Source organism: Sphaeramia orbicularis, chromosome 10 (genome assembly GCF_902148855.1).
Source record: "Sphaeramia orbicularis chromosome 10, fSphaOr1.1, whole genome shotgun sequence".
NCBI lineage: Eukaryota > Metazoa > Chordata > Actinopteri > Kurtiformes > Apogonidae > Sphaeramia > Sphaeramia orbicularis.
The window spans coordinates 17,476,387-17,490,079 of NC_043966.1; the positions used below are offsets into that span (position 1 = coordinate 17,476,387).

At 37.7% G+C, this 13,693-nt stretch overlaps 1 protein-coding gene across 3 annotated transcripts in view; it reads right to left on the bottom strand.

Moving 5' to 3' along the window:
* The window catches only part of LOC115427005 (complexin-1-like), a 98,033-nt gene extending 95,675 nt beyond the window's left edge, over window positions 1-2,358 (bottom strand). The window contains exons 1-2 of one of the 3 annotated variants that reach the window (XM_030145336.1): window positions 1,947-2,358; window positions 847-965 (exon numbers count right to left, since the gene is read on the bottom strand). In XM_030145336.1, coding sequence (XP_030001196.1) covers window positions 847-877 — 31 coding nt within the window. In that variant the 5' untranslated portion in view covers window positions 878-965; window positions 1,947-2,358. Of the gene's footprint in view, window positions 1-846; window positions 966-1,384; window positions 1,601-1,946 lie in introns of those variants that run through there. The other 2 variants (XM_030145335.1, XM_030145337.1) reach the window with 2 other exon arrangements.
* Between the last annotated feature and the right edge of the window lie 11,335 nt (window positions 2,359-13,693).

Genomic DNA, 13,693 nt, shown 5'->3' on the forward strand with positions numbered 1-13,693 from the left:
GACATACTGTTGGATTTCCATTCTGCTCAGAACACAACAGCAGCCACTTAAAAAACCTACTATGGATAAATGACCTTAAAGCATGTCTCTGTGTGAAAACCACCTGCTTCCTTCCACTTTTCACTGCACCACCTGCATATTCATACATGATAACTACTTCATACTCCTTCAAAATTCATTACTCTGTTATGATAATCTCATGTCCAGGGAGTCGTTGTAGCTGCATAAGCAATTAGAAAATCATTGACATGCCTGCATGCTGGAATGAAATTACTTAAGATTAGATTCTGTCTTGATTATACATTTTTTTCTCTCCTACAGGTGAGAAATGTGTGCTCAGCATGTCGAGATAAGGGGGGCTGCATCGTCCAGTCTGCAGCCTGATTAATGTTAGGACTAAGACGTGACAAAGACGTGCTTTAACACCTCCTCTTTGTAACCAGGCAGGACTGTCTGCAACATGAAATGCCCTTTTGGCTAAAGCTGTTCAGCCTGTGTTACAAATCACCAGCCTGTTACAGTGAGCTCTGGGTGCTCAGTGACCCCCAGGGGCCAAATGCGCCATGTGTGCAGCAAAACCAGCGGCAGATGTTGCGGAGAAAGAAGCGCACACAGACAAAAGAAACAAAAGAAAGGAACCGTCTTTCATCGCTGCGTGTGACAAACACCGGAGGAAACGGTGATGTCTGAATTTGCGCAGGTAGACGCACAACTGGAAGTAATGTGATGAATATTAAAAAGCCGAACAGAAGTTTACCAGAACAAACCCGAGAAGAAAAATCTCCGGGAAAAACAGAAACGTCGCTGTGAACTTTATATGCATTCACACAAAAAAGTCAAACTTACCCCCCAACGCTTGCTTCATAACGAAATTCATGATGATGGCTTTTAATTCCCTGCCTTCTGTATCCGAACGATGTTACATTCAATTGTTGCGGTAAAGTAGAAGTCCTTTGTGGTGAGATCTGGAAGAAAAATATACCAAAGATTGCATTTTTTCTTTAAAAAAAACAAACAAAAAGAACAAACAAAAAAAATCAATAGACTATTTGTAATAATAATTTAACGAGAAAATACTAAACAATATAAATTACTATATACACAAGTGGAATAATATGTGACATTAGTCGCAATTAAGCAGCAAATACATGTTAAGTACAACAGACACGCATTGAATGTCAAATAAAATGAAATATTAACATATCCCATAGTAATTCGTCAACTGGTTCAACATCCAGCTCCACTTTCATAGAAGCTGCCGAATCTTAGATTTACAGTATCTAAATGTGTGTTAGGCACGTTTCTCCAATGCGCCAAATGAAGGACACTAAGGTCAGTGGTTCAAAGACAACCCAAACACAACAAAAAACACCAACTCTCCTACCAAACCAGCAGGTCCAGACTGATATTTCCTTTCAAATGTGACGTTTTCCTTTTGAAGAATTCCGTGTAGATAAGTGTTTGTGGTTAGATAGTGACCGAGTGTGGGTCACGACAAAACAGTAATATAACCTATCTGCCTGAAGCCAAGCGAGTTTTGAAGAGAGTGCGCGGTGTAAGTCCTCAGTTTGGCAGGACAGTCTGCTGTCATGCATGTGATCTGAACCACGACTGTGTATTTTTCCTGATCATGTGGTAAAACTTTCTATCTACCATTGGAGGGACATTGAACACAGCCATCCCACTCCGGCATTGAGAAAAAAAAATAAATAAATAAAAAAAAATCTGGTGGTACATTACGTTCATTTAACAGCAACGGTGACTGATGCAAACACATTTACAGCCAGACATGCAGTGAGCGTGTGGCATACGTGTTAAAAATCGCAGTGCATTTACGTGCAAAAGAGGCAGAGCGGGTGTAAAAAAGCAGAGCGCTTCCTTGTTTCAGCACCACCGCATGTGGACAGCTCCCCGAACCGTAGAATTGCACTGAAGCGTCAATTTACCTCCGTCCTGCGACCGGATAAATCCTCCTCACACACACACACCGAGGATGGAACGGCAAAGAGCTTCAGCTGCAGCGACAACTTATCCTGCAGCAGGCAACAGCAGCACAGGCTAATCTAACTGCTCGTCCCTTGCATCTCCGGCTCCCGGGGCTGCTGGAATAAGGACGTCCTTGATGCTTCCTCCTGCCTCTGCCGCTTCGTCTTCCTGCACACACACACACTCTCTCTCTCACACACACACACACACGTAAAAGAGAGAAAGAGCAGGAGGAAGAGGAGGAACAAGAGGGGTGGTGGTGGTGGTGGTTTGCAGAGGGTGAAGCACCAGCCGTTTACCGTGATGGGATCTGAATCACATGGAGGGGATGGAGAGAGAGAGAGAGAGAGAGAGAAACGTCCCACTAACGTCCCCCTGACCGATAGAGAGAGATCAATTATTCAACCCTTTACGCTGCCTGGATGCTCCGTCCTACAGCCCGCCCCCCCCCCCCCCTCCCTCCACTGCAACGGGGAGAGGGGCTTGCACTTAAAACGGTAGTACAGAATATAAGGGGAACGTGATGATATGGGGATCAGCTTTGACGTCTCTGTTTTTTCAATGTGACACAATCTGCCTTTAGAAAACAGTTCTTATAGTGTATATTTGTCCCCAATTACTGAATATACTATTTATTTTCATTTCACTACCAACCTACACAGTGCCTCATATGGTTAAATTATAATATTCCTCTACACACTATAGCAGTGGTGCACAAAGACGGAGGAAAAAATGAAAACAAGCCACTTCCTCTGGGCTCTGGCATGAAAAACTTTAATTTATTTAACATATGGGTTCCTTTTCTGTTTAGGCCACAGGAGACGACATGGTTGACAGTGTTGACAAACCCATTCATAATTCCATTTCCATGGTTCTGACATCCACAGATTCATTTCTTAATGTTTGTGAATAATAAATACATTTCTAAACACACGTGCATCGACATTACAGTGCTTTTTTTCTCCAATATCATTATCTCATAATTGCATTTTTCATACGTAAGTACAGAATTAAACCTTTTTTTTTTTTATTACATTTGAGCATTTGGTTAAGGTTTAAGTACCAAGGCCTTGTTAAATAGAAAAAAAGTCTCCAAAGATATGATTTGATTAATGATATTCATGAATATTTCAACCAAACCCTGACCTTTCCTCGGTAATAACCAAAGGCGCTCTATTGCTTAAACCCATAAACCTATAAAGGAATCATGATGTGAAAGTCCTGGCTTTTCTGTGTCCCTCATCCACCCCCAACCCCCTCCTACCCTTTAAGGCACAGGTGTCAAACATGCGGCCCGGGGGCCAAATCCGGCCCGCCAAAGGGTCCAGTCTGGCCCTTGGGATGAATTTGTGAAATGCAAAAATTACACTAAGATATGACCAATCCTTTTAGTTCAGGTTCCACAATCAGACCAATTTAATCTCAAATGGGTCAGATCAGTAAAATACTATCATAATAACATAGAAATAATGACAACTCCAAATTTTTCTCTTTGTAAATGTAAATATTTTCATGTATTTACACTAAAACAAAGTATAATTTTGCAAAAAATGTGAATAACCTGAACAAATATGAACAAGCTGAAATATCTTAAGAGAAATACGTACAATTTTAACAAGATTCTGCGTGTTATTAAATGTTTTGTGTGTTTTGTTATAATGTACATGTGGAAATGATAAACAGATATAATATTGTTAAAATTACACTTATTTTTTTCAGTTTGTTCATGTTATTAACGTCTTTTGAAAGGATAGTTTGTAGATGTAAACCTTTTCATATTGTAAATTTACTTTTTTTTTTGCTTTAAAACAGAGCAAATTTTGGAGTTGACATTATTTCTATATTATTATGTTATTATTTTACTGGTTCGTCCCACTGCAGATCAAATTTAGCTGAATGTGGCCCCTGAACTAAAATGATTTTGACACCCCTGCTTTAAGGAAAGACTAAAAGATCCTTCAGTGATGACTTCCATTGGTATCAGACTGTATGTATCCATGGCGTGCCGACATGTGCAATGGCAACATTTAACTCTAACGACTAGGTTCTAGAATGTACCACAAACCTCATAATTCCTTCCCCTGTCAGTTGAAACTCATGCCAGTCCTTCCTCCATCAATGTCACAATGAACTCATGCCTCCAGTTCCCTCCTCTCACATCACTGGTATGTACATCATTCACCATGTGCTTATATGTAATACGTTCACTGTATTGTTTTGTGATAATATACACCGTGTTTGTCGTTGTCCATTCTGCTGCCTTTGATTGTGTTGCTTTTCAGTGTCATTCACTCTATAGATCCTACCCCCTATTCAGTTGATTTCACATGGTTTTTCCTGCTTTGTGTAAAACGTTATGATAGGGTTACCTCTCCTTGATCTGAATATGAACCCATACCGTAAACTGTATGGGGGAGACCGGGGATGATAGTAACACTTTTTGTTTAAGTAGTAATAGTAGTAGTAGTAGTCGTAGTAGTTTATTCGGTTGTTAATTACTTTAAACAACAAACAAAAAACAACACATCCATTGTTCGAAAGGTTTTAGGCCAGTGCTTCCCAACCCTTTTTAGGCTCGTGACCCCATTTTAACATCACACATTTCTGGCGACCCCAGACATTCAAAACAAAGACTTTTTTTTCCAAAATTAATTTCTTTTTGATCATGTAATGGTTTGCTATACTATGTTGCAAATAAACATTAATTTTAGATGACATTTAGTCTATATAATGTATATTATTATGGACGGAGGCAGAAAAGCCAGGTGTAGATTACTGCACAAAGTGAGAATTTTTTTTTCCTTGGTCAGGATATGTACAGTCAGTCCAGCTTGGATTTACAAGGCTAATAATTAATACTGAACAAACAAGAACTCAAACTATGAATTATGAAAGAGCTGCAGCATCTGAAACTGACCACAATGAACATTTGACAGATAAACAGTACCACAGTGCTTCAGTTTCAGCTTCACAGTTTGTCATGTCTTTTATGGATTGGGGTTGTCTGTCAACTCACCATATATTTTTTTTATCAGTGTTTTGTTTGTTTGGGTTTTTTTTTTTTTTTATCAATTACTAGAAATTTCAGGCAACCCCATTTGAATTCCAGGCGACCCCACAGTTGAAAAACACTGGTTTAGGCTGAAGTAAAGACTTATTTTGCCTAACCCTATTTACAATTAACACAATATTTCTACAAGAAAACAAACAAAAATTTTTTTTCAATGTAATCATTGCTAAATATACAATCGAAGAGAATACATATTTAATTTTAATTCAGGTAAATCATGTCCTTATCTCAACCACCAATATTGATCCTAGAGTTTTAAACAAGTATTTTCTTTGGTCAATCCCAAACTCTATAGTTTTGAATAATAGTTCATTTGTACATCTTTTTTAAAAGTTTTAATTGTCTTAGACTGTTTTTAATCGACCTTCCAGGCCATTCCAAAGATTTACCCCTCCAACGTAAATAAATCTACTTCTTTAATTTGTTCTTGAATTAGCTTTTTTAAAAATGCCACTTCCTCTGAGGCTATACTGACTTTTCCTACATTCAAACATCTCCTGGATGCAAGGAGGGAGAAGATTATTGTGTGCCTTGTACATCAGTACCACTGTATTAAGGTCAACAAGATCATGAATTTTCAGTAAATTAAGCTCTGTAAATATAGTTTATTGGTGCATAAAAATCTGCATTAGTAATAATTCTTATTGCCTTTTGTTCAAGTGTAACTCTTTGCGCTAGAGATCTCAAATGTTGACATGTGGTACCCATGTTTGTCTGTTATAAATGACATACACTTGGACTTCTACTATACCATTACAGATTATGTAAATTAATGTCAAATACAAAGAGGTATGTTGTTATAACCTACCCCAGTACCGGGGTGAGCTGTAGCACTACTTAAGGATGGATGTAACAATTAAATTATTATGCTTAAAAAGATCTATACTTATAAATGTATGGAAGCACTTTAATGAATACTAAAGAAGGAACCATAAACTTGTGAGACTACAAAACTAATAATGAAAAATAAAGAATAAGTTAAATACAATAAAATAATTAAATATATGTGTACGTAACACAATGGACACTATGCAAAAAAATATTTGTGATGAATATTTTGACTTTCTTATCTGAAAAAGTGTTTTTGGCTCCAGAACAGACAGTTTTCAACTCGGAGACATGAGGCTTCACCAGTGACCTCAATTTGTAAGTGGGCATGGACTGTATTGATGACATCACCACAGCTCGTTTCTGATTGGTCAAAATGAGAGTGTTACAACTATCCCTTTGTTACAACCATCCCCGGTCTCCCCTATACATGTAGCTGATGAGTGAATCAGTCTTCAGTTCTGCTAATCATGCAGTATAGTAGACAGACATGTATTCATTATATTCATTCACACGTTTATGTTCGGTCCGATGTACCAGCTGACATAAATAGTTCTATGCATGACTGACACATACTGACAAACACACCACCTTCACACTGGATAAAAACCTACTAACATCTGGCTTTTGTCTTAAGTGTGAAAGGGCACAACTGCTATTCAAGTCAAATTATTCTACAGTATTTGTGGTATTTGTTGCCTCCATTTCATGTCAGCACCTGGATGTTTCCTCCCTTTTCCCCATTGAAATCTTCTAACACACTGTGCACAAAAGGCATAGCATTTTTTTTTTAAGCAATTTTTTTCTTTGTATCAAGCAAGATGCAACACTCAGACAGCAAAGTGTGAGAGCTTCTCATTTTAAGGGGAATTCAACTCTTTGATCCCCCTACCTATTTATTATGTTGACTGTGGTGAACTGAAATAAATAAATTAAAAAAAAAAAAAAAGGATAATTAATCTACTGGTGGTGTGAGAGGTGCTCATTGCAGTATTTAGTAGGTTTACCTGCATTTTAAACTGAATATGTTCATAATTTAAATGAAAATACAGGCCGACCAGAATTCACATTCACACCTCGGGGTGATATACAGTCACCAAATGACCAATTAACCTGCATGTTTTTGGATTAGGGAAGGTCCAGCAGCCAGAGGAAACAGATCTGAGGTGAACATGCAAACTCCACACATACACCACTGTACTGTCATATGGTATTTGATTTTTTTCTCCTTTGTCTATTTAGAATCCAAGTTTGTTTTTATGTATGTAGCAGCTGAACCATTTCTGATCCACCAGCCCTGTACTGATTATCCTCCTGAGACCCAGGAAAGTACAAGTGTTGGCTTTTTTACATTAAATAATTGCCTTTATTGGAAACAGCATGATGCAACAGTTTTTTCAGATGCATTTTTAACATTTTTATGGAATGTGTTTTATAGTGGCCAGTGTTTTGTTAGCTTACCGGCCGATAGGCTGTAAACTACTGTCACCATGCGGCCTCCGACAGCGGCGTCTGTTGTCCATTACAAAAATTTCAATCGTCTTCTTCTGCGAAACTACAATTCCGATTGACTTCAAACTTAGTATACAGCTTCTTTATGATGATATCAACAAAAGTTAGTGAAATTATTTGGATCCGGCTCCGATTCTGGATTTGGTGTGACTTTGAAAAATTTCCCCATTATAAGAGATAGGAAGTGCTGGTAAGCTACAGGGCCATTGGTCCTATTTTTTTTTTTTCTTTTCAATAAAGCTGTGAAACTCTTGTCCCCTACAGAGAACAAAAATGCATTGCTGGGTCTCAGGAGGTTATTATTATTATTATTATACAGGGTTATTCAAAAAGAATGAGCTGATTTCAAGACGCATACTCCAGTTCTCAAGCGTCGTTACAGAATGAGTCAGTGACCATTTGAAAGAGGAGTTTTCTAAGTTTTGAATGGCTGCCACAGGGGCGCCAGGGGTGATTGATTGGTTGGAAAGGGGCACAAGACCTTGCTCTTTGTGCTTGGCCTACGAGATCCCCAGACCTCACCGTGTGTGATTTTTTCTTGCGGGTAAACGTAAAGGATCGCGTTTATGTTCCACCACTACCCACTTACCTTGATGACCTTAAACATTGAATAACAACAGCGATCAACTCAGTGGATCATAATATGCTGATAAGCATCTGAGAGGAATTCTCTTATCGCATTCATGTTGTTCGTGCTGCAGGTGGTGGCCACATTGAACACTTGTAAGACAGGAAATAAAAGTTGATTGTGAGTAGAATACTTGTTACTTGGCTGGAGTTTTCTTTTGCTTTTCCTTATTAAAATATTGCGTAATGAAATTGGTTCATTCTTTCTGCATAACCTTGTAGAACGGGCAATAAAGCTACTGAAAATTATTTCTGTAATGGTCAAAATTTCAAAATTGTAACATCCCTGTACTTAAAGATTGAATAACCTTATAGTAACTACAGTCTACTCTCGTTAAACCGCCTGCCGTTATACCGCCATTTCCGCTTATCGCCATCCGCCAGCCCAGTTCCATGCACAAACAACACTTATACCACTGATTTCCCGACCGTTATACCGCCAGCGTCGCGGCACCTCCGAGGTGCGGCTCCCAGTGTTGTCTTTTCCGTGGAAACCGGGTCGAAATGGCTCTTTGAGTGTTAAAGGTTGCCGATCCCTGCCTTACAACATAACAGAATCAAGATTTATTTAGAAACGCAATTAGAACGGGTTAACGGAGGCAGCATAGACATCATATAGTAAAGACATGCACATTATGGACGCAACCCGTTGTAACGCCATTTTCGCTATACCGCCAATTTGGCCGTGAACGGAAGTTGGCGGTATAACGAGAGTAGACTGTATATAGACCAGCATTTTTCCAACCTTGGGGTCACCTGGAATTTCTAGTAATTGATAAAAAAAAAATTACTAACAAAAATATTTTTTAATGATTCAATATACATTTCATTATAATTAAAACACCATACACTTTTCCTAATAAAAATCAAGTTCAAATTAAATGCAGGCTATTATATCTGAGAAGGTATATCTTGATTGACTTGATCATGTGACCGTGTGTGTTGCTACGCTTCAACCTGCCCGGACACAGTCACAGTCAGAAAACCAGACCGAACAGAGAATGGAAAGATTTCTTTGCCCACCTGGCCCCGCTAAGACATCTGCAAGAGAAACTGAGAAGCAAGAAGAAAAAACAAAACACAAAAACAAACAAAAAGGAAACACAACATCTCAAAATATGAGATGAATGACATGTTGACAGCTACAGTAGGAAAATTTTTTTTGTCTTTCAGCAGTTTTCTGTAAGTGTTAAGCCTGTCTTTGACATCAAAACTGGGGAATGATTTCAGTAAATTTAGGTGGGAAAAAAAAGAAACTGAGAAGCAGACATCATAGAGGTGCATTATATAGCCGAAATGTCATCTAAAACACTGGTCAACAACAAATTTATTGTGTAAGTTTTTTGAGCTGATTTAGGGTAATTTCGGTGTGCTGAATCCAAAAATCACATTAATTTTGCTCAATCAGGTCAACTTTCTGAACTATGCTACATATTGGCTTTTTAACATTTTTGCTTACATTTATGGGCATTTTCACATTATATGATACAAAATTCTTTCATATTTCTTGCAGTAAACGAGTTCTGAAGATTTTACTTTTGCCAATTTATGATTAACGGTTTTTTTTAATATTACAGGTGAATGAAATGGCTTCAACTAGAAGATTTTGCAAAAATAAGCCTGACGTATTCTGCTACATCTGCGGTGAATACATAACAAATAATAAATACATCCTGTTAGAAAAAATTTTTTTTTTCTCTTAAAACCTATTTTGGGTGAGAACTATATAAAAAATCAACTGATAAAGTCACAAAAATGTTATCAATTTTATGAGAAGATCAAATTTTTCAAAATCAAATTAGCAAAAATACCTGACCTGATTGAGAAAAACAGATGTCATTTTTGGATTTAGTGGTGCAAAATGGTCCTAATTCAGCTGAAAAAACCTAGACAACTTGCAAAAAACATTTTTTTGTGACCCAGTGAAATTAACGTTTATTTGCAACATGGTATAGCAAACCTTTACATGATCAAAAACCAATTAATTTTCGCAAAAAAAAAAAAAAAGGCTCCATTTTGAATGTCTGGGGTTGCCAGAAATTTGTGATGTTAAAATGGGGTCACGAGTCACAAAAGGTTGGGAACCACTGGAGTAGAGGATGGAGGGAGAATAACAGGAGGATGTCATTAAAATAGTAAAGGTCAAAGTTCAAACGAGGCAAAATAAAAGGAACAATAAATAAATAAATAAATAAAAGAAACTATGAAACAATTCCAACCATTATAAAAACCTAATGAAGCAAAGAGGACCAATGATGACAAGATACATGTATTGTACAAATGAGCATAATATTGACAGTTTGGGGTCACGAGTCAAAAAAGGTTGGGAACCACTGATATAGACAAATCTATTGTCACACTGCACAACATTTTCACAACAGCTTTGAGGAAAAACAGTGATAACAATGCCCACTTTCCTCTTCTATTTAAAGACTAAAAACAAACATGAGAAAAACAATAGGTGTTCAATCACAGGTAATGACAAACACACCATCAGTGGACACGAACAGTATCAGTTCTGAGGATTACATCAAATGGCGCTTCTGTAGATGCATAGCAACACGGTGGAAATCTGGCAGATATATGATTTTTATTCAGGTAGTTTTAGTTTTAATGCTGCTTGAGCCGCCTTTGTTCCGAGTTAATAATATTATTTCTCTCTCTCTCTCTCTCTCTCTCTCTCTCTCTCTCTCTCTGGATCTTGCTTGCAGGTAGGTTTTACCTGTTCGGCTGATCTTTTCTATGACACCGAACCTAATACAGGATTAAATTTTATCCTGATAGATGATGTGCTGTGCAAATTATTCAAAATCTGTGACACTAAAATTTCACATCTAGCACCCTTTGAGCTATATTTAATTGCATCCCATTCAGTATTTGCAGGTGTTCTCTGGTTTGTATGATTTGTCTGTAAAATCGGGCCAACTTGACAGCCTTCAGTATTCACTTGTAAAGCAGGGACTTGACATGTTTCCTAGAATTGGGCTACACATAGAGAATTTTAATCCAAGCTCATTTTATGTCACTGGCTCACTTCATTTGAGGAAACTTGGTAACAAAAAGGTAGAGGAACCTGCCAAACTCAGGTAATTAGGTTTCCTCAATTTCCCCACCGAGGTACTTTCCCCAAATACAGTGGCTCAGATAAGAATAGTCGAGTCATTATGTGTTCTCCACATACATGAAGATTGACTTAAAATGGCTTGGCTGAGTTCACAGACATCCCAGACGGTAAATGGTGTTCCCTGCCGTTGCGTACATTGCTATTTTTAGGACTAAAATAGCACGAGACAACATTTTTACAACCATTCAAAGAGGAAATTAAAAAGTGTTGCATAATTAAAGGAGGAAATTAGATTTTCCTTTACTCAGCTGACCTTATGGTGTCTGCTTTGATCGCTCATTGAAATTATTATTAATGTGAAAGGATTTATAGGTACTCTTAATTTATACATTAAAGGAGTTATATTTTGCTTTTTTAAATGGAATTATGCATTTTAAAACATTTCCCTGTGGTCTACATAAACTGTAAATGCTCTGCTTGGGTCTGAATTCTTCATTAATTCAACTCCACAGGTCCATCTTCAACCCGATTTCTGAGTAATGACACCAGAAAGGTCATTTTGAGCGCTGGCCCTTTAAATGCAAATGAGCCACTTCATACCCCACCCCCTCCAGGTTGTTGACTGTGCTGCTCTATCCTGTTCAACCAACAACTGAACATTTTAGGTGATTGGCCTCAAGTTTGGACATATTTTCAGTATGGACTATAACCGCTGCCGCTGATAAACTATTATGTCGTACTCTGAGAAATGTTCGTCAGAAGTCTTGACCTTATATGTGCAAATGTCATGACGTAACTAATTATAGATTTAACAAATTAAGTAGGAATTAAAACAGGTTGTAGTAATCCACTCCATTTTTGCCAAAATGAATATAAAGATAGCTTTGCAGCAACTAGAGGGTTCAAATTCAGACTTTTTGTACTGTTAGGGTCCCCAGATATCAATCAATCAACTGTTATTTATATAGTACCAAATCATAACAAAACTTATCTCATGACACTTTACATATTAAGTTGGTCGAAACTAGACTTTACACAAATAAAGATACACAAATAAATGAACCAAAGATGAATAAAAGTAGGTTTAGCAAAATATGACCCCTTTAATTAGAATTGGTTGCTTCCAAGCACAGAAGAGAGGTGGGTTCACAATCACTGAAATTCTTGCAACCATTAAACATAGTGAAAGGCACAACATGTGTTTACCGGATCAGATTTAATAGTCTGTCCAGTTTGGGAAAAGCTACTACGGAAACACACTATATTTAAGGGGTAAGTTAAGTTTAGATTTAAGAACTTGAATAATGACCTTCATTTCACATCACATTTTTTCAAAGCTACTTTTCTATTCTTTGTATGTTTTCACTAAACATGATTTCAGCTGTGATTCGTCTTTCCACGGTGTGCTTTTAGTCGCTTTAATGCTGTCTCTTCCTTTTTGTGAGTGAGTAATTGCCGAGTCTCTTATCCACACATCTCTCTGTATTGAGCTTTCCCATTCTCTCCATGCAGTCTCCTCCTGTTTACCCCGCCATTAAAAACAAGTACATATAGGTTAATTCTGCTGTTGGTGCCCCTGATCATGGTACGGATGATGATCTGGAGTTGGTCCCTGAGCACCCTCAATGGCAGTTCACTGCTCCTAATGTGTGTATTATGTAAAATGACAGAATTTCCCTACAGGATACTCAAGTAAGTTAACCTTTAACCTTTTACAGATCTATCCCCTCTGCGCAGATTCAGTCAAACACCACAAATCTGATGGGACAACACCTCACACTGCAGATAGAGATTTTGAAGATAAAGATATGGGAAGGTGTTCAGTGGTTGAGTTAGTCACCTGATCTCCAAAAGAGCAGCTTTTCAGTTGAAGACTAGACAGAAAGACCCACAAACAAACAGCCACTGAAGACAGCAACTTTTGGTGATGTCCATGAGTTCCAGACTTCAGTCTGTAGCTGGGTTTCCATTACAGTTTTCTGCAATATAAAAGCAATATTTCTACAAGTCACGTCTCATGACATGTCGTAATTCTTGTAAAATACTGTATGGTTCTTGCAAGACACTCATTTAAGGAAGATGGACACACTGAGTTTCATCCTAAACCTTCACAGTGTTGGCACTGTAGTGTTGGTTGCATCTACAGGGTGGGGAAGCAAAAATTACAATGAACATTTAGTTGTTTTTTCTCAGCAGGCACTACGTCAATTGTTTTGAAACCAAACATATATTGATGTCATAATCATACCTAACACTATTATCCATACCTTTTCAGAAACTTTTGCCCATATGAGTAATCAGGAAAGCAAACGTCAAAGAGTGTGTGATTTGCTGAATGCACTCGTCACACCAAAGGAGATTTCAAAAATAGTTGGAGTGTCCATAAAGACTGTTTATAATGGAAAGAAGAGAATGACTATGAGCAAAACTATTATGAGCAAGTCTGGAAGATACTATTAAAGAAGAATGGGAGAAGTTGTCACCCGAATATTTGAGGAACACTTGCGCAAGTTTCAGGAAGCGTGTGAAGGCAGTTATTGAGAAAGAAGGAGGACACATAGAATAAAAACATTTTCTATGATGTCAATTTTCTTGTGGCAAATAAA